The 21,626-nt window shown below is 45.7% G+C and overlaps 1 protein-coding gene across 1 annotated transcript in view; it reads left to right on the plus strand.

Moving 5' to 3' along the window:
* The window catches only part of AFF2 (AF4/FMR2 family member 2), a 322,097-nt gene extending 301,455 nt beyond the window's left edge, over window positions 1-20,642 (plus strand). Inside the window, exons 15-22 of the mRNA XM_035001853.1 lie at window positions 262-551; window positions 1,093-1,156; window positions 4,425-4,561; window positions 8,409-8,480; window positions 8,836-8,929; window positions 11,314-11,366; window positions 16,463-16,653; window positions 20,221-20,642. Of these exons, the coding sequence (XP_034857744.1) occupies window positions 262-551; window positions 1,093-1,156; window positions 4,425-4,561; window positions 8,409-8,480; window positions 8,836-8,929; window positions 11,314-11,366; window positions 16,463-16,653; window positions 20,221-20,342 (1,023 nt within the window). The 3' untranslated portion in view covers window positions 20,343-20,642. The remainder of the gene's footprint in view (window positions 1-261; window positions 552-1,092; window positions 1,157-4,424; window positions 4,562-8,408; window positions 8,481-8,835; window positions 8,930-11,313; window positions 11,367-16,462; window positions 16,654-20,220) is intronic.
* Window positions 20,643-21,626: the final 984 nt, after the last annotated feature.

Raw genomic sequence — 21,626 nt, forward strand, 5'->3', positions numbered from 1 at the left:
CCCACGTCTCCTACGAGATCTGCCAATGGCTGTCTTGATGGGATAATGGCTTATGTAATCACAGCACCTGACTAGCTTGGTGGTCGGTATCATCATAGAACAAAAGCTGGTGATCTACCAGGGTCACCTGTTTATTCTCAAGCAGTGTGCATTGTTTTCTTTCTCTTGCCTTGGTTCTTACTGTGCTTGACATTCAAAGTATATATGAAAAGACGTTCTAAGAGGCCGGACCTTATGGCAGCTATTTGTCCTTTTTCCCAGGATGGAGACACTCCAAAAAAGACACCCTCTGCCACCGTCACGGTTACCAACACAGCTATTGCCACTGTTACTGCTACTGCCATTGTCACTGCCACTGTCACGGCCACCGCGACCGCCACTGCCACAGCCACTACCACAACCACTACGACAACCATCTCCACCATCACCTCTACCATCACCACTGGCCTCATGGACAGCAGTCACCTGGAGATGGCGTCCTGGGCAGCCCTGCCCCTTCTGTCCAGCAGCACCACCAATGTCCGGAGACCCAAGCTCACTTTTGACGACTCGTATGTTGTCCCCAGATCATCACGGACACGGTGTGGGAGCGGTGCATGGGGGTGGGTGCAGGCAGGATGGCTTTCTTTTTTTTTACCCAAAGTAAAACCTCAGTGGCAGCCCCTCCTCCCCACACACCCCCTTGTCCCCACCGAGAAATGTCTTTGGCCCATTTTTATCATGGAGCTCTGGTACCATTTCCAAAGACAAGTGCTTAATTCTAGGTTGCTTTGGCTCCCTTTCTTATCCGTGTCCTCAGATTGAACAGTGTGCCAGAAGCAGCTAGATTCGTTGGGGTCCACGGGATGTTTGGACAGTGGAAGGGCTGGGTTGGAGGGGACAGTTATTGATCCCAATGGGCCATTACGCACTTCACATTACACTTCGGGCTTATTGCAAGGTTGGCTCTTCTATGAACGATAGCATTCCCCACCTGCCCTTTCAAGGGCATTGCATTGGAATGGATTTATAGCAAAACCGTTTGTGGCTCTTCAGTCTTTCAGTGAAAAGATGAACCTTTGGTTGCTGAAAGAGCCTGTTTTATTTCTTTAGGGTTCACAATGCTGATTATTACATGCAAGAGGCTAAGAAGCTGAAGCACAAAGCTGATGCACTGGTAGGTTTTTCCCTCTCATGGCTTTCCTCCCATTAAGGTATCATGCTTTGAAGGGAAACAAAGAAGTCACTTTCCAAATGAGTCCAGCTTCCTCTTTGCTCCGCTATAGGCAGATTGGGGCTGGCTCATTCCTTACACCAGAATTCCCAAGTTCTTGGCAGCGTGTTGCCCTGCCCTTACTCATGTCCTCACTCTTCTTCCCCTTGCCCGAACTTCCCCTTGCCCGAACTTAAATGCCATATACTGTTGATGGCTTTCGAGTGAATTTGAGATGACTCTTGAAACTGCTCTGGAGAAAGTGGGAACTCCCATTGTTTCCAGTAAATCAGGACTGGTGTGGGCAGAGAGAAGGTTGTCGAGAGCTGGTCAGGTGGACTCAAAAAATGGCTTGGGGAAACTCAGGTGTGTAGAAAAAATGCAGCTCCGTGCTGCCTTGATTACATGTTTCTGAGTGAGGCCCACAGAGGAAGTTCTGTCATCCGGAGTTCCAAGGATGCACCGCCCCGCTGCCTCCAAGGGTCTTGGCCACCTAGACCAATGATGACCTCAGCATGTTGAGTTGTCCTGATTGCTCCTCCTAACGGGGGGGGTCTCAACCACATGTCACAACTACTCGGGGAGCTTTAAAACGAACCCGATGCCTAAGCCTCACCCCAGACAGATGGAATCAGAATTTCTGAGACGGGGACCCAGGCATGGGTATTAATACTCTTCACTACCCCCAGAGACGGGCAGTGCCTCAATTCAGGGTCCTCACCTTTGACTGAACCCCAGCACATTTAGAGGTATCAGTTCAACTCCGTTATGTTAAAAAACAACAACAACGACCAATATCCTCCATCACGGTAGGGTGTCCCTCCGGGACTCAGCTGGCCCACGGTGTTGGACACTGGCAGGGCTGTGCTAGCGTACCTCGACAGCCCCTGCACTGTGACTTGTGACTTATGTCTGCATCTGCTGCTTCCCTACTTTCTGTCATTTTCCCACCGCGATCCACATTGCTCAGGTATCAGGTATTGTCTACGGCTAACCTTTCTGTGGTGGGAGCTGTCCTTTGGAAAGCTATTGTCCCCTGCTCCTGCAGACAAAAATGACAAGGCAGGCTGGGTGCCTGCTCTGCTGGAGACACTAGGGAGACTATGCCCATGACCATCGTATGGGCAGCCAGAGATTTGGAAGGCAGTGCTGCTGGCTTGAAGACCAGTGGTTTGCTCTGCATGTCCTCAACTCTGCAGCACCACAGAAGGGCTCTGGAGTTGACCCTTCAAAATCGGGGCAAGGGAGCACACAAACGCTCCCTTGACAGGCTGGTCCATGGGCTCATGGAGTGGGGCACGCATGTGAGACCATGTAGGAGAGGTTCGGAAGAACTGAGAAAAATCAGAGCCACAGAGATACGTGCATAGGATTAAGACCCAGCATCACTCTCTACCTTCCAGGGTCGTGTTTATGTGTACCCCCCGCCAAATCACTTTTGGTCTAAGCCATTTAGAAAATGCATTTTCATTTGGGGATATTCCATCCCCCCCCATGGGGGCAAAAACCAGTTTGGGGGGCTAAAGTAAAAAAGTCAGACATTGCAATGGTGCGTGACCTTCCAGGCCACAAGACATGAAGAGATGTTGAGTATGGTTTTGGTCTTTATATTTCAGTGGATGTGTGTGAAAAAAATCTCTCAAATAACTCCCACAGGGGCCCCGGGGGGAGGTGGTGATGATGGAAACAAAGGTTGAGAAACACTCATTTAGAGGCCAGAAGGCCCCCTGTAGTTCGAGCCCCTGGTTTTATGGATGGGAAAACGGAGGCCCGGGAGCAGGGTATGACCTGGAGAGGTTTGGTCTAGGAGATCTTTAAGAGGCCTTCCAGCTATGGGTTTGTGAATGCAAAATCACTTTGAAAAATCGGGATGTAAAGATTAATTTCCCCACAAGAGAGTCAGTCAGAGCCAGATTACCTAAGGAAATAATCGGGTGAGGCATGAGAAGAAGGAGATAGTTTGCATACGCACACCTAGGTTTTCATAAAATCGCTTTGAATTTGGTTCAGACCGATATTCTTCCACAACAGCTTACAGTAAGGAAACTGCAGAATTCCTGCAGTATATAAAAGCTGCAGAACATTTATTATAAAGAGAGTCATTTACAATAGCGGTTCTGTAGGACCTGTAACTCATCATTTTATAGTTGTACTTAATCCTTTGCTCGAGACAGCTACTCTGCCATTTTGAGAATTGAAACCTTCACCGTTGCAAGAAAATATTTTGATAAAAGGTATACAAGAAAATTAAAATAGCTAAATCTGCATTATATTGGTTCTTTTTACATAAAATTCTGTATTGGAATTCTTACATCCAGCTATCAAAAATTGAAAACATTAAATACTGTTATAAAATACTCACTATAAAAGTGTCATATATAATATTCATTACACATAAAAAAGAAATCAGTATGTCTAAGTCAGTTCAATCATGACCATTATCAGGGCTAAAACCTTTTGCAATAAAATTTTACTAAACTAAAATATTTAGTAGTGCTATATTTTTTGGCTTTTTGACACACTATTGCAGACCATCATTTACAATGAAAGTGATGTGATTATTGTCAACAGTCACATGGAAGCTTCACATTTTCCATGACAATAGCATCCATTTTTTACTCTTCCCCTGGGGGTGGGGTTGATGTGCTCACAAAGACTGTAGATGGAAGTTGTCCATGAGGCTTATGAAAAGCAGAGTTCCACCACCAGCTCTGTCCATAGGACACTACAATGCCCAGTCTAGTCAATTCAGCGAATAGAAACTAGTCAAGGCGTGATTTGCATTCTGATCCCCCCCAAAATAGTCACACCAGCAACAGGACCACAAATACGTGATCGTACCACCACCACACACGATACCTTGGCTGCATTCTTCTCTTCTCTACCAGCCTCGGGGTCATGACAATAGAACCTTAAATCAGCTATGTCACTGTCGATACGAATTCACCCACTGACCCCCCTTCTCCATCGGGGTTTCTCAACCTCGGCACTCTTGGCATCTTGGGCTGGGTATTTCTCACTGCTGGGGGGTTGTCCTGTGCATTGTGGGGTGTTTAGCAACATCTCTGGCCTCTGCCAACTCGTCCCTCGTGCCGACGACCCCCAATATCTCCAGTCGTTGCCCAACGTCCCTGGGGGAGGGGTGCAAAAAGGCCCCGGGATTGAGACCCACCCCTTTATATGAGGGAGAAAAGAGGCAATATCGTGGTGACAAGTCATCTTCCTGTTTCAGTTCGAGAAATTTGGCAAAGCCGTGAATTATGCCGATGCAGCCCTGTCCTTCACCGAATGTGGCAATGCAATGGAACGCGACCCTCTGGAAGCCAAGTCTCCGTATACCATGTACTCCGAGACTGTGGAGCTCCTCAGGTTAATGGCCTTTCTGCAGCCATCTTCCTAAGCTCATTTCAGTCGTAATTAGAAGCTGCTATGTTTTTTAAAAATATCATTTCCTCCTCCTAATGGTTTGTCCTACGCATCTTCTTCTTAGAAGTCATCATAATTAGTTCTTGCCATTTTATTAATGTCATGGAAAATTTATAATTGATGGGCACCGCTTTTATGAATTATCCCCTTCAGATGTTATAATGTGAGTGTTCTAATTTGCAATATTCATAAAATTAAAATGGAAACATAGTGGGTGGAAGTAAAGTATAATAATTTCACCGTGTGGCAGTGACACTTGCCTTTTCAAAGTGCAGTTTTATAATTCAAGGAAGGTGGCACTATCGGGATTTCTGTTATGAACCATGTTTTCTCAGAATTTCTGCCTTGGTTATTAAAAAGGAGGGGCCTCTGTTCCAACACAAAGTTGGCGTTGAGGGCCGCAGGTGTGCGGTGAACTTCCCCTGTGTCTGTAATTTCAGGGAAATAGACAAGGTGGTAGGAGGGGGAGGGGTAGAGATCAGAGGATGAGAATAGGAGACCAGTATATTAACTGCACAGATTATCGGTCACATCTGCATTTGAAATGAAATTTCCTGGCCTGCCGTTGGTCTTGGTGGAGTAGAATTTGTGAGTAATCAGAAAAATTCCTGGAAGAAGGGGAAAGAGAAGAAATGCCCACTGTTGTGTTTTCCAGTAACGTGCAGATATTTGTAAAATAATTGAATCCACTTCTTAAGAGTGGAAAAGCACCATCATCTGCTGGATGCACTAAATTGCTTTTGTTTTAGTGAGCAGTTCCTCACCTGATAGGTTCTTTCTATCCAGATCACCTCTGGCTGGATAAATTGATAATAATAATAATAGTTTTTACTATGTATGTTGCCTGTGTCTGCATAAAATGTTACAAATCCGAGGCCCTTGTAATTAAACCTTCAGACAAACATTGGACACATTTAGCATGCGTATTTTCCCAGCAAAGTCTTCCAAAATATCAAAAGAATGCGAAGTCTTATAAAGAGAAAAAAACAAAAAACAAAAAACTCTGCTTGCATAGAATCAGAAGAGGAAGTTAAAGCCACAAAAGTAGCATGTGAGGTATCTATCTCTCAGACTTACTTTATGATCTGTGAAAGCCACCACCGCCATTCTCTAGCTTTTAATGGGAAATTGATTTCTCAGTGGATTTGAGGCTGCCAGTGATTTTCAAAGATGCACAAGATGAAAATTCTGGCAAAAATTAAAAATTGAGGGGCAGCATTAGTGAACAAACACAGAGAAAATTCATGTTCTCTATCTATCCAAACATTAGAAACTTAAAAAAAAAAAGGCACTTCTTAAATTATTAAGAAAATAGAAAAATGCTAATACCTAGTGTTAACACACACACACACACACACACACACACAATGATCATTGTAAATTGAGGGCAATTTGGCATTGTGGAGGAAAACCTTTACAAATGAGCATTCATATCTTTTCAGCCAGCAATTCAACTTCGGGAAATGTGAATTTCCTGTACTGAAGAAAATAATTGTGAGAGGAGAGCGAGTTATCTGTATGGTGTTCAGTTTGGCATATATTATAGCACACAATTAGAAGCAAACCAAATAATGAATCATAGAAGAGTAAGTAATTACACTGTAGTACACTCAACAGAATTCTTTGCAGCCAGTGAATTGCAGCAACGATGGAGACTATGTAGCTGCAGAATTATATACACACTACATCTCTGACCATGAAAAGCATGTTTCTGCCTGTGGACCAAGCTGGAAGGGAAATGAGATCAGAGCTGCAGTAGGGTGAAATGATGGGTGTTTCCCATCTCTCTGTATTTTTCTTTCTTCTTCGTTTTCTTTTAGGAAAATACATGCTCTCTTAAAGATATAAAAGCAGAGCATCATATTTCGTTTCTGATAAAAATGCAATGTGAGACTTTGAGTAACATTCATTCCCATTAAAAAACACTTCTTTTTCCATAATTATTTACAGTGGAGAATGTATGGACGTTCACTTTAGAGTCAATAGTTTGAAACTTTCTCTTAATTGTCGATTCCCGTGCGGTTGTAAGAAATGATCGGGAAAGCTCCTGTGGCCCCGCACCCAGTTTCCCCCAACAGTATCACAAACAGGACAGTGACATTGATAAAATCCATGGACTTTATTCAGTGTTTTACATGCACCCCTTTGCCCTCTCTATGTACATTTCTTGCATTTTCTGTAAGGCCTGTGTGAGTATAATTTCTGAGAAAATTTCAGTTGGGAATAAAATGGGCTAAAGTAACTAGGTCTTCTGGTCCATTGAAGCAACTGAAGTTCCACAATCCACTCACTTCAAAAGTTGCAATTAGAGGGTGACTGTAATGTGAACATAGTTTTTAGTGGCATCATATGGTGGTGGAGAGATTTCTATTACTCTCTGACAGTATGCTGGCCACGGAGATAGAGCAGTTTTCTTCCTTCAAGTCATTATAGTGGCTCTGAGCCCTGGGAATCTGCAGTAGAAATGTATTTGTGCAAACAAGTGGGGCATCACGATGACTTGACATTTCAGCGATCCAACTGTCAAAGACAGTTTGATTTATTACATAATAAAAATCCTTTTACTTAATATGGCCACAACAGAAGGGACCCACACCAAGTGCACAGGTCCTTTTGCTGGAAAACGTTCCCTCAACAGAAGTGGAACCGTAACCAGGAGAAGGGGTCCCTGGTCTTGAGGGGCAAGCCCTGGGACACCGGTGTTCTGGGGAGGCTGTTGAAGATGGGGAGTCCATTGTGCAGGCTCCCCATCACCTTCTCGTAAATGAGAATGAACCTAGGCTGCCTGCACACTTCCAACTTCCTTCTGCAATGCTGAACTCCATTACTTATTCCTCCACAGGTACCTGTGAAATTGCATTAAAGCTCAGACAATGATTTTATGCAATGAATTGATTTTCAAGAGTCTAAATGCCCCGAATGGGATGTGCTCAGCTAGAAGAAAAAAATGAGAACTGCTCAACCTTTGATCACCCCAGTGTGGAACAGTAACAATTAAAGAGAATGGAAAGACAAAATATACAAGCACCATAAATTAAGGGCTCTTAGACCTTCAAATGCTGTGAAATTGACCTTCCTCTCAAAAAAACAAAACCACTTCCTATAGGAATATCTTCAAAACCTGAGCCATTAGAAAAGACCTTTTTAACTGTGTGATTGTGGGCTCCCCATGCCCATGTCAGACACAGTCGTGTATTATTTACCTCGTCTGTCATAAACTTGACTGAGACTTTACTGTGGCCGCCTCTCATTGCAAACCAGTCATGCTGGTTAGCTAGAGTGGTCCTAGGGACGGTCTTTTGCCAGAATGTTTTTTTCTTTTCTTTTTTTTTTTTTTAGGTTTTATTTAAATTCCACTTAGTGAACATACAGTGTTCTATCAGGTGTACAATATAGTGATTCGGCACTTCCATGCATCACCTGGTGCTCATCACTACACATGCCCTCCTTAATCCCCCTTACCTGTTCCCCCCGCCCCTCCCCCACTCTGGTCACCATCAGTTTGTTCTCTAGAGTTAAGAGTCTGTTTCTTAATTTGTCTCCTTTTTTTTCTCCCTCCGCTTGTTTGTTTCTTAAATTCCACATATGAGTGAAATCATGTGGTATTTGTCTTCCTCTAACTGACTTATTTCACTTAGCATGATACGCTCCTGCCCATGTGCCCTACTTTGGCCTCCCACCCAGAGCAAATGTGGCACTAAGGCATTCAGGCGGTGGGAATAGCAATGACTTCTGGACTTTTCTGAGGGGTCATGCAGATGGCACTTGAGCTTGTCCTTTCTCTTCAAAGGTACGCGATGAGACTGAAGAACTTTGCGAGCCCCTTGGCTTCAGACGGGGACAAAAAGCTGGCGGTATTATGGTAAGTCTCATGAAGGCTGCAAAGAGGCAGCTGAAATGTCACAGAAGGATTTGGAAACTCCAGATCGACTTAAGCTGCTTACCCCAGATCATTATTCTTGTTTTCCATTAAACTATTAAAGGATAACTAATGGATTTCTTCAGTCGCTGACTAAACATTTACTCTCCTAATTTATACCCTTATCAAGATGGGATTTTAATGCTTACCTCTTCTCTTTGAAACATTTTTCTTTTTTCACTTCTGTTCCTCAGTAACCGTAGGGGAGTGAGCGTGAACTGTGAATCAGCATTTCGTTGCCAGTACGTAGCTTTCATGAAGCACCAACATTAACATAATCCTTTCCTCCTCACCACAGCTACAGATGTTTATCACTTCTCTACTTGCGGATGTTCAAGCTGAAGAAGGACCATGCTATGAAGTACTCCAGATCACTGATGGAATATTTTAAGGTAATCCTTATTTTGTATAATTTATAAGTACAGGGTGAATACAGTCACTAATGAGACGTGGCAAGCATGTGATTAAATGTCAAGGTTGTTGCTGCCACCGGCTTAACCTCTGTCATCCCAGCTGGCCATGGCCCTCCTGCCTCTCTCCCTTGGGGCTCAGCAGAGAGCTCAGGTTTGATTTGATTCCTGGAAGAGAAGGCGCAGTAGTGCGATCCCCTGATTATCTTCTGGACTGACCAAATGGCCCTTGGCATCTTCCTGGTTGCAGTCATGGGAATGATGGTGCCTCCTTCCCCACCCTGCCTGGTGGGGACCCACCAGGGGACACAGGTTGTGACCATGGCCAGTCTCCTGTGAAGTGAGCAGCCAGCCCAGAAATTTCTCAACAATGGGAGAGTTCACTGCAGCCGCCCTGGGCTCTGGGGGAATAACCATTCCCGTGGGAGTCCTTTGGCCATGGGCAGTCTTGGAGTACAGTGGTTGTACTTTAAAACAACTGATCAATCAATCAATCAATCAATAATAAAATAAAATAAAACAACTGATTGTTCTGGTTACCAAAATGAACTATCACACAAACAACAAATAAACAAATAAATAAATAAATCCGTGGTCTAGGGAACTGGAGATTTTAATTTGCAAGCAAAAAAAAAAAAAAAGGAAAAGAAAAGAAAAGAAAGAAATTTCAACTGCAAAATGAATGCCAAAATTTGGGAACGAGCCCAGACAAAAACTGCAAGCCACTAAAGGGTCACTGGTTTGATGGTCTCTGAAGCTTCTGCTTCATTTGCAACCCCCTGTGCCCCCCCCCCCCCCCCCCACAGTGGTCATGATTCAGATTTGAGGAGGCTCAAGGCTCCTGTTGGTCACGTCTTAAAGGAAAAGGATGATTATTTATTATTATTATTACTATTATTTCTGCCAAGTGCGTGAGACTGCTTGGCTAAATTGCACCAAAGCAGTTGTCTGAGATGAATCAAACCATGACCTTCACATTGGTCACCCAGATGCACAGCTGTATGAGGATGCCAACTCAGTTGGGAAAAAGAGCACGTCCGCCAGCTATTCCATGGTGTGGCCACAATGCCATAAAGCTGGTGCTCCTGTGGGTGACGCGTCAAATACAACAGCTGCCCATCCCCCTCAAGTGTACGGTCTCCACCTATGCTGTAGAAAGGCAGTTCTCGAACCTGAGTGGGCATCTGGATCCCCTGGAGAGCTCGCAAACCCTGAGTCCTGGGTCCCACCCCCAGAGTCTGACACTGGAGGCCTGGGACAGGGCCTGAGAGCTGGCACATGTAACGAGTTTCCAGGTGATGCGTCCTGCTGGTCTTGGGCTTACGCTTTGAGAGCCCCAGCTCTAGTATCTGTCCTCTTTGGCCTGTTCTTTGTGACTTTCAGGGCACTGTAAAAATGGCAAACAGATGTCAAATAACTCACTCCTCTGGCAGCGCGCTGAGCTGCTTTTAGATTAAAAACCTTAGGTGTGGGTCTCCGTGCTCCAGAGAAGTGTTGCCTGCTCACTGGGCTCCTGAAAATGCCTGACCCTCCCTAGCACCCCATTTGCAAAGGGGGCTGGACTGGAACCCAAGAGGCAGGGGAGAAGTATAACCTTGGTCTTTGCGGTTGAAAAGGCCAGCCTGAGTCAGGCTCAGTGCCCCGGGGGTCCTGGTCCTGTGCACTCTGGGCTCTAACCTGGTGATGTCATTATGGTGAGCTGGACCACTGCCCTAAGGTGGTGGTGCTGAGTGCTCTGCAAGTGTGTGGCCCCCCAAAAACAGGAGGCCAACTTTTGAAACTAGCCCAGTTCCATTCAGAGGGACAAAGAATCCTTAGCAGTCCACAGCAATGCTGCCCCAGACCAGTTGCTTTGCTAAACAGGGATCTGCGTGTAAAGATAGCAAATCAAGGTGATTCACGACAAAACAAACCACAAAACACTGCTCCGTCCTGGCCCATTCCCGGGATGTCAGAAATTACAGCCCACGTTGCATCCAAAAATTCTGCCGTGGGAGCTAAAGGTGAAAAGCTTGCCAGTACTCTGAAGAGCTCGTTTTGCAGAATAAATTTCAGATGAGGATAATTAAGCCACTTCTTGGAGAACGGAGTCTGATTTTACTGGGCCTTTTAGTATATAAGATCTTTCATCGAGTGACTTGCACGGTCCTGATTGGAGCCTGCTAATTATCCTACCCAGCTATTTTCATCGAGTGTGTGTCATGGTGTGCTGACGTGCACTTACATCCCAGCTCAGCTAACAGAACAGGAGGCATCCCGAAATGCTGCAATCAATATTAATGTACTCGAAATCACACTTCCATCTGTTTCTGAATTAATAAAACACAAAATAGATGTCCTTATTTCCCTCTCTCTCTCTCTTTTAGCAAAACGCTTCAAAAGTCGCTCAGATACCATCTCCCTGGGTAGGCAATGGAAAGTAAGTATCTTATGAAAATTGCTTTTTCAGAAACTCAGCGAATTAGGAGACCCCAAATATTTTGTATTGACAACTCAGGAGTGAAGGCCAATTCTGAGACTAGAGTCATTTTTGTGCACAGGAAATTCTGGTCAGATTTCAGCTAACGGCAAGACAGAAAAGTTTAACATGATGCGATTCCCAGTTTCTTTAACTATTTGATCTTTAAGCCAAATGATGGCCATAAAAATATCTGTTAATGAGATGGCAGTGATTTTTCAATGATTCACTCAGTAATGAAAGGCCAATGAAATATTCATTGATACATAGTAAGTGCCGTTTAATAAAACCAAAGGCATAATAGTGTTGGGAATGTGAAGGCACTTAGCCTTCATGAGCCTTCATGGTGATTTTTATATTAATACTAAAACACCCTGACCTAAAATACATAAAAGCATCCACTCTACTGCTGATCTACTGCTGATCTAAGGTTCGGTGGACTCCCCCACTCCCTCCACTGCCCATAGTTGCAAGAGCATCCACCTGGTCCTGAGGCTGTCCCTAGCTGCCAGGGGAACTCCAGGAGGGACGGGGCTGGGGTGGGGGCGGGGCTCGGGGGCCCCTCCCCCGCACTGGGCATGTTTCTCCAGCTCTAAAAGGAAAGGGCTGGACCCCTTGGCATCCGAGGCCCAAGGCCCCGGGTGAGAGATGTTTCTGCTAAGAGGGAGATTTGGAAGCCCAGGTCTGTCTGTGGCGCAAATTGGCTCCGTGCCTGCCCTTCCGTGCTTGAGCATCAGTGTTCTGTCTGATTCCAGTCCCTCCCTCACCACCCCGGGCCCACTTGCCACCACCAGTGGGAAGGGAAGCTCCATGACTACAGACCCAGGCTTTGGCAAAGAGCTGCTTTTTCCATTTTTCATCATTTCAAAATTCTTGTGTCTCTGGTCCATACACTTTCTTCCAGCGTATTCTAGTCTCCTCTTGCCATTTTATAAATATCTACAAAGCATACTCCCAAAGCAGTGGGACATGAACTCTACATTGAGATCATAAAAACATTCAGAGTGAGGGAACAGACCCATTAAAAACTCTGCATTAACTCAATTACTGTATTGAAAGGAAGTACCGTTTAAATTGTTAAGTCTTACTTTTATATTGACAAACAAAAGCAAAAGAATGCTTCTCTCTGGAAGTTGAGAAAATAAAAATAACCATTGAAAGGCCCAGAGAAAGCTATTTTCTCTGAGCACAGAGTAGAGCGAGGGCAAGTTCAGGTAAGCAGCTATTAAAGGATTTCTGGGAAATTTCTTTTAATTCTGAAACGAAAGAACTCGAACACATCCTAAGCTTGTGAAGTCACACTAAAAGCCTCCTGAAAAGATGTTTTAGGCAGCTTCTGTGTGAAGAAAGCACACTCCCTTTGGTAGGCCAGAGAGGTTGTGAATGAAGCAACTCCAAATGGTCACCCACAGGTTACCTCCCTTTCATTCAGCGAACACCTCAGGCACATTTCCATACAAGGGGCTGGGGGCACAGCTGACTCCAGTGGGATCCCTGCGCTCCAGAAGCACACAGTCCAGTGGAGGGAGGTGACAGATGGGAACGAAGTTCTATGGAAGCCCAAGAGAAGAGGAGCTTGGGCCTCCCTGGATGGTCAGGGAGGGCATCTTCTATGCAAGCGAGGCCATAGCCTACTTTCCCCAGCACACGAGGGTGGCTGGCACCACACAGGGCCTGGAAGGGCATCTTCCAGAAGCAGCAACCCCAGACCATGAGGCCTGGGGGAGAAAATTTACAAAGAAGCAGTTGGAAGGAGAAGAACAATCTGCTTAGTACTGAGTAGGGATTGGCAAACTTTTTCCGAGGCTTAGAGGTAATATCTGAACACCATGCTTGGCACACGGTAACTTTACCATTTGAGCTGGAAAGCATACACTGTCCCACCCCTAGAACTCCCAGAGCTCTTGGTGTATACTTCGCCTTGGGCACTTATTCTAGCTTGTCAGAAACTCATGGGTCTGCTCCCCTACTAGGCCATTTGCTCTTCCCAATAAGGGGCCATTCATTCTTTCATTTGCCACCTATTTACTGAGTGTGTACTATGGATGATGAGACACTCTGCCAGGCACTTGATAGACACACCCCCATCATCTTGTGCTATATGTTATTCTCCTACCCTCTCCAGAGCCTCTCTATGTAGTGGATACTAAGCAATGACAAAGGGATGGTGGAAGACAGTTCATTCATTTATTTAACATTCATTAAGTACATAGGATGTGCGCCAGGCACTGGTCTAGACACTGGGTATAGACATAGACAGAAATCCCTACCCTCCTTGAGGTCACATTCTGTTGGAAAGAAAAAGTAAAAACTATGTGGTTTGCTAAATGGTGGCAAAGGTCATAGAACAAATGGAAACCAGGAAGGGGGATAGAAAGCTTGGCTAGGGATCACGTGGGGAGCAGGACACCTATCTTGAATTGGGGACGTTAGAGAAGGATGGTGGAGAGCAGTCCATGTAAATACCTGGGGGGGATGCATTCCAAGCAGAGGGACAGCAATCACCTTCCCAAGTGGGCTGTGCCTAATGAGTCTGACAAACAGCAAGGGGGCAAGTGTGGCTGAGATGTGGATTGGACCAGTGTGCTAATGGTGAAAGTGGTGGGAAGTGGGTGCCTGTGTGTGTACCCTCATTTGCGTGTGCCATGAAGGTGTGAAGAGAAAAACAAGATCTACAAGTAGACCCACAGAAAGAAAATGGGACAAGGAACCTCAAGCTGTGTGGAGAGCCAGGTGGGAGTGGGAGGCCCCCCGAGGTGAGTGCAGCATCACGCCCTTGTAGCCAGAGTCACAGCCTTCCTTAGGCAGGTTGGAATTCTTTCATCAGTACAATGCGGCCTACAGATACGCTCATCGGGAGGTCACTCCTAGAGCCTCGTGTAAGATCCGCCATGACCAAAAGCAAACCCATGCCCTAATTCCCCTTGCCTCCACTACTGATTGTTATTGTTTACAAGAAAGTAGGCAGTAAGAGACAAAGATAGCCCTTCAGTTAGCACGTGGATGTCATAAGCTAAAAAGGCCTTTTCAAGATGTACAAAGTAAATAGAGGTGATGTGTTTCCCCTTGTGACTTCTGGACATGATCAGAAATCACTGAATCCAACCTTTTCTTTGAGTCAAGGAAAGGCTCAGCAAGGGGAAGGGACATGCCCAGGAGCACACAGCCATTTAGGGCAGGGCCAGGGTTAGAATACAGGTCTCCTGGGATTCCAGTACATACTCTGTTCCCAGCACAGCATGGTTCCCCTTTCAACATTTGAGACACCTGACAGCTTTGGGATTTTTCTCTAGCCATTACAAATGAGGACATACTCTTTTCTTGCCTTAAGTTGGCATCTAAGAGTTAATGACCACTACTCGGAGAAAAGAAAATAGCATTTGCAAGCAACCACAACAAAGAAATCCAGCATTCACTGCCTGTTTTGTGTGTGTGTGTGTGTGTGTTTTGGGGTGGCTTTTTTTTTTTTTTTTTTTTTGGTCTTTAGTTAACCCTTCCGTGCTTAGGCTCCTTAGCTTGGACATCGCCCCACTCCACCGCTGCCTTGAGAATAAATCTTTCCATCGAGAAGTTTCAAAAGGTCTTAGAAATTATAAACAGAACAGGAAAACTTTCACACCCTCTCACAGACAAATGCAGAGCAAGTGTGAGGATCCCCTTTGCCCCTCATACTAGAACATACCAGAAGATATACTCTGTTTCCAGAAATGGACCAAAGCTCTCACAGGGCCTGGCACACCCCACATGAGTCTCGAGGCAAGTGTATCGATTTGAGTCGCTCCCAAATTGAGTTAGCAATACTCCAGCCATTGCCCCAGATCTTGTGTTCACGTGCCCATTGGGGTGCACATCCGCTCTGTGAGCACCGATCGGCTCTGAGGAACACAGCCAACCTGGAAATCTAGAGTTACCAGCAGCCACGGCTGGGAACAGCGAGGGGGAGTGACAGGCTGCCTTGATGATCTGCTGGGTGTATTTGGAGGAACGAGGAGGAGCCCCAAACACAGCTTTCTCCATTTCTTCTACTCCCCCAAAATGTTCTATCGTAACAACATGGCACGCTGGGGCACCACTGGACAGTCTTTCGAAGTCTCGTTGAAGGAGGATAGGAAGGCTGAGGGGGTGCTTAGGCCTTGCTCACGTGCACAGGAAGCACCCAGGCCCTCCCTGATATGTGCAGATTCCAGGGGACTCCTTGTTGCTGACATTAAAGTATTGAACCACAATCTATATCCAGACCTTGGTTCTGCCCAAATAGGACCTGCAAAGACTTCTCTTCGTAAACAGCATGCAGGTGAAGGGTCAGCAATTAACAGCCATCTCTGTAGCATGTCTTTGAGAATCTCAAAGATTATTCAGAATCTTACTTTTTCTGGCTTCCCTAATACTGCTCCTTGGGGGGCTTTCAAGAATTGCACTTTGTTTATTGTGGTGACTGTATTTGGAGCAAATTGTCATTGCGGTTTCCACAAAACACTTTGATAATAGCCTTTCCTAGCTGCCACTAGCCATCTGGCAGCAGGTAGAGAAATCAGCACAGCTCTGAGATGTGTCTTCCTCTGAAACCTCACAACACTGGTTATATATATTCAAAATAAGAGCTACATGTGTGGATAGGATGAATGCCAGAGAAAGATTCACCCAGCTCTCTCTGCTCTCTTAAAACGAAAGAAGCAGTGTGGATGGAGTCACCAGGGGTTGTCAGAGGCAGGGAGACATCAGTGTTCAACTGAGCTAGAAAAGGAGAAGCATGGCTCATTCTAGAGCCTGGCCCTGTAGCCCTGTGTGGGTTGGTCAGACAAGGCCAGAATGCGATGATAATCAATAGGCTCTTTCTACTCTGGGGCCTCTAGAGAAAACTAAGGTGTTGGCAGAAACTACAAGATGTCTTCTGAGAACAAGCTTCTCCACACCTGGGCTTCATATATGCTCACCACGCTAAACCTCATGCAGCAGTGACATTCTCGTGAGGCCTCAGCATGGGGAGGGAGGCCTAGAAGGCCACAGTCACTCTTTGCAGCCAGCCTCACCAGGCCTGTCTCTTCCCCTTCCCCCAGGAACACTCCATCCCCGGTGTCTCTCAACAACGTCTCTCCCATCAATGCAATGGGCAGCTGTAACAACGGCCCGGTCACCATCCCCCAGCGCATTCACCACATGGCCGCCAGCCATGTCAACATCACCAGCAACGTGTTACGGGGCTACGAGCACTGGGACATGGCCGACAAACTGACAAGAGAGAACAAAGGTATGCTTACCTGTTCCACCCACACTCATGGACCATGGTAGGGTCAACCGTGCTTGGAAGCACTTGAGTTTTCCATGGTGGCCTTATCTTTCTGTCTCTCTGATTTCCAGGGTATAGAGGAGGCAAGAAGGGGTTAACTCAGGGCCAACAGAGTAACCACATTTTTGCTGAGAGAGTAAGCAAGTCCTGGGATTTTTTTTCTTTTCTCCTTCAAAGCTTAAACTAGTCTGAGCTGTGACATGTTGGCAAATGACCATTTCAGATTTTCCCTCAATGGTAAGGATCAGCACGGAAAAACAGAGGCAAAGGAGAAAAGAATGATTTGCAAATTAATTAAGATCCCGTTGGCCTCTTTTGTCAACTTTAATCTTTTGGGTTTGTTTTGGGGGGGGGGGTTGTTTTTTTCTTTTTTTGGAGAGGTGAGGTTGAACTGCAGGCCTGCTACTTTCATTACAACCACCGGCTCCAGGGAGCACGTGATGACACGGCTCGTGTTCAGAAGCAAAGGCCAAAGCTCAGCTGGTATTTTTTCCACACTGACAGCTGGGATGAAGGATCAGGGTCCCGTTCATGGTAGCACATGGGCTTTGCTACAGAACAAATGCAGGGAGGACCCTGCTGCACCAGAGGGTGAGTCAGTGGTCTCTGGCAACTCCTGCCGCCATCTGTGACCCTGGCTGTCGCCTAGGTTCACAGGGAAGTCTCGCTATCCTAATGAAGGTGGGACGCACAAGCAGACTGCACTCTTGCCCTGGCCATTCGTTCGGCTTGGCTGATCCTGGCCCAGTAGTCACAGACAGTCAAGGTGGGCACTGGTGTGGGCCTTTGGGAATCAGACAGCGAAGAGGGGCCCCGCAGTTTAGAAGAGCGGAACTGTCTGGCCAGGAACTGGGAGGCGTATACATTGCTACTGCGGTGCTGACTGTGTGGAGAGTCCCACCGAAGTAGGAAGGGTGCCGATTTTGAAGGCTGACCATTTAAGTTGGAATCCTGCCTGGGTCATGCAGTGCTGGGCAACCTCAGGCAAGTTACTCAAATCTCTGAGCCACTTCCTAGCTTCCATTTCTGTAATGGAGATAATAACGTATGGAGCCACTAGCATAAAATAGCAGGTTCAAGGTAGAAAGCCAGCAAACATTTATTCACTTACTCCATATTATTATGTATCTATGTGACTCCAAGATTCTGTGGCTATCAGAGCACATTCCATAATCTGAGACTTCAACCCACAACCCGGCTAGAGACTTACACTGACCCTTGGGACTATTCACAGGTATTGGTTACATCAGTACCTGGGAAGAAATCGGGCCACAATTTCCACATGCCAGATACTGTACTATTTGCCCGATCACTTGTTGCCTCATTTGTCCCTGTTTTGTAGATAAGTGAGGCAAGGTTAAGAAACTCACCCCTGACATCATAGCTCCTAACCCTGGAAGCAGGAATTGAATCTAGAACTCTGAACCTCTAGGCTACACTGCCCATCAAGAGAGCGAGATTAATAAGAGGTCCTCAGAGATCTTCAGTGAGCTCCTGCCCTCAGTTACCTGAGTGATGGGCACTTCTCTACTTCTCTAAGCTTCTGAAATTCCAAAGACAACTGGCCCAGATGGCCAGGCCCATCCAAAAGTTCTAGAAGTGCAAGTAAAAGCATAAGCATCTTAAGACTTGCCTAGCTTGTCTGCCTCTACTCTTCTCTCTTATTTTGTATTGGTAACTGGAGGGTAGTTCAATATTTATGGATTTCTGTCATAATTGCATCCATTTTCAAAATCTGCTAAAGTAATTCCTTCAAAATTAACCACAGAACTTTCCAGGAGTGATGTGGTGGCTGTGCTGATATTAAGGGAAATGGAGCTCATCTTGTCCTTAGCACAGCATGTCAGGAGTTGTTAAGTTCCCCACCTAATACTCCATCAGAACAGCTCTGCACTCTGCTTAGAGTCAGAGAGCCTTCCCCCATCTGTCTTGTCCACATAGAGATGGGTAACTGAGGAGCTTCCCTTTTGATTGTTACTCTGGATCCCACTGGGGACAACCATGTCCTTGCACTCCCCCACCCCACTCTGTGCCTGCCCACCCGTGCAGCTGCAGATGGCTTCTGGCAGAGGACTCTGGTGCTAAAATCGGCCAATGGGGGTGATGCTGCTCCCTGGCCTTTGGTCTAGAAGCTCTGTTCCCTACCTCCCCAGCTGCTTACTCAAAGCTGCTATTAAAATGGTGACTTGGTGGGGGCACCTAGGTGGATCCATTGGTTAAGCGTCTGCCTTCAGCTCAGGTCATGATCCCAGGGACCTGGGATTGAGTCCCACATGGGGCTCCCTGCTCAGCGAGGAGCCTGCTTCTCCCTCTGCCCTTCCCCACTGCTCGTGATCTCTCCCTCTCTCTCTCACGCTCTCTCTCTCAAATAAAATATTTAAAAAAAATAAAAATTAAATTAAAAATTTAAAAATCAAAAAAAAAAAAGGCAACCTGGGTATCTAGTGCACAGCATCCTGGCTCACGTGTGGCTCATGTTCACTCAGCAGTGACTAGGTCCTTTAGCATTTCCCTTAATATTGTGTTATATAAGGAAGTATTTCAGATGCCAAAAATAATTTACTCCTTTATCAGCAGAAATTACTTTTATTGCATAGTACAGGTTTAAAAGTATCACATAATCAAATGAAGTCGATACCTAGAGAAGGAGCCCATATGTTATACATAACGTGAAGAATCAGTGCATTGTTTTGTGAAATACCATCTGCTGGTCAATCAAGCGCGTGGAGCCCCTGCATGCAAATCGCCTTCCAAGAAGGCGGGTGAGCATCCCAACCACTTCAAGGTAGCCTTCAGCACACACTACCCCCTCCGCTGCCACATTCCTCGCGCCAACCAGAACAGGCGTGACGTCCTCCTGGCTGGGGCTGCCTCCTCTGTCGGGAGCTGACAAAGAGGATACCCGAGAGCCCTCTCATAACCACGATCAACACAATGGTAGACAAATAAGTGCAGACGTGAAAAGGGGACGCCCAGATACTTTTCTAGACATCAGATAGTCTTTTCCACATACCTCCCACCCCACTCCAAAGCAGACCGTCCCAAACTCCAGCCCCAGTGGTTAGCAGTGTGGCCTCGGCTCGGCCCCTTCTCCAAATCAGCTGGAGGGGAATCAGCCCGGTTACTCTTACCTTCTGTGTCCTTCAAGGCGAGGAGGGAGTTGTTAGCGACAGGTCATTTCCCTTCCCTAAAGGAATTGGTAATAAGACCCGAAATCAGATGCCTTCTAGACGTTTATTTAGCGTTAGATGCTGATGGCTATAATTGCTGTCCAGGTTCACTGGCTATGTCTGCATCATGCACGCAGTCTATACATTTTTGTTGAATGAATGAAGAAACAGATTTGAATGAATTTGTGTTTTATTAATCACAGTAACACAAACATGATTTATGTAGCTCCAAAAATTCAGGGAAAACTTTTCCAATGTCCACATAGTTGTGTTGTCGCGTGAAGGCAGCTTAAGCCATCTGGTGTGTATTTCTGTGATGATATTCAAAGGCCTGACCAAGGTCTGCTCTGATTTTCAGAATTCTTCGGTGATCTGGACACACTGATGGGGCCCCTGACCCAGCACAGCAGCATGACCAATCTCGTCCGCTACGTTCGCCAGGGACTGTGTTGGCTGCGCATTGATGCCCATTTGTTGTAGTGGGCGCGCCCCCATCTCCAGCATCGCCACCCATCACTCTACCTCTACCAGAGCACCAACGGTCACTGGTGGAACTCCACTCATTTGGGAAAGTTCTCTTTGCTTATGTTTGTTTTTATGCTTCTTTTGATATCTGTGAAAAACAGAAGTCATTGTAAGTGGACACTACAACTTGAGAGCAGTATATGTTTTATTACTTAGTCATTTTTCAGTATTTTATATGCATTTCTCAGATCCCACCATCCTTTTGTGCTTGATACAATGACACAGTCCCTACAGTATTGTTTTAAGTCCACACTACCCAAAACAAAGAATGGGAAGTACTTGTGATGATAACAGGTTCCTGAGAAATGAAACGATATGTCATATATATATATATATATACATATATATATATGAACTTAGACACAAAGGACCTACTAAGATTCAAATTTTCCGCAATAGCCATTCCCCAAACTATACTCTTATGTCCAGAAAAGAACGTATTTCAGAATCCATTTTAAACTTTTGGGGTTCCCATGACTCAGTCTCCAGGTGAGAATTTTCATTGTCAAAACCCACTGGTTAGATGTTGTAGCCACATCATAAAATCAAGAGTATTAAGAAAACAAATAAGTATAGCAATGGCACTCTTAAAACAATACTATGGCAGACAACCAGAGGACTTTCTTGCTGACATCCCTTCCCTGATGCCCTATTTTTAAAATTTTAATGAGATGAAGTGGCAACATTGATTTCGACAACTTTAAGACATCGGCTGGCATTAAATATCTTGGAACTCCTTGATCTGAAGCATAAATCCTCACCTGGGATTCTCTTTTGTGTAAAGCTCTCCTTTTGAGGGGCAGTTAAGTGGGTGCATGCCCTAGGTGCCAAAATACTGCACTCTGGTTTTAGAGATGAGAGATGAGGAGAGGTCTGGAAATGTCCAAGGAACTCATACCTCTGCATCTTTGCAGTTGGTAGGCAGGTCCATTACTGGCAGGATATTTTTATTGTATTCTGCTCAAATCTCTGGAAACAAAAGTCAAGTTATCACTACCTAGGAGTTAGAATATACAGTTCGCTTCCAATTATAATCCACATTTTCTAGTTCACAGTGTTTCTCCTCCTCCTCCTCTTCCTCTTCCTCCTCCTCTTCCCCATCTTCCTCCTCTTCTTACTCCTCTTCCTCCTCCTCCTCCCTCCTCTTCTCCTTCTCCGTCTCCTTCTCCTTCTCCTTCTCCTCCTCCCTCCTCTTCTCCTTCTCCTTCTCCTTCTCCTTCTCCTTCTCCTTCTCCTTCT

The sequence above is a fragment of the Mirounga leonina genome, unplaced genomic scaffold (genome assembly GCF_011800145.1).
Source record: "Mirounga leonina isolate KUSES-001 unplaced genomic scaffold, KU_Mleo_1.0 Mir_101608, whole genome shotgun sequence".
NCBI classification, from domain to species: domain Eukaryota; kingdom Metazoa; phylum Chordata; class Mammalia; order Carnivora; family Phocidae; genus Mirounga; species Mirounga leonina.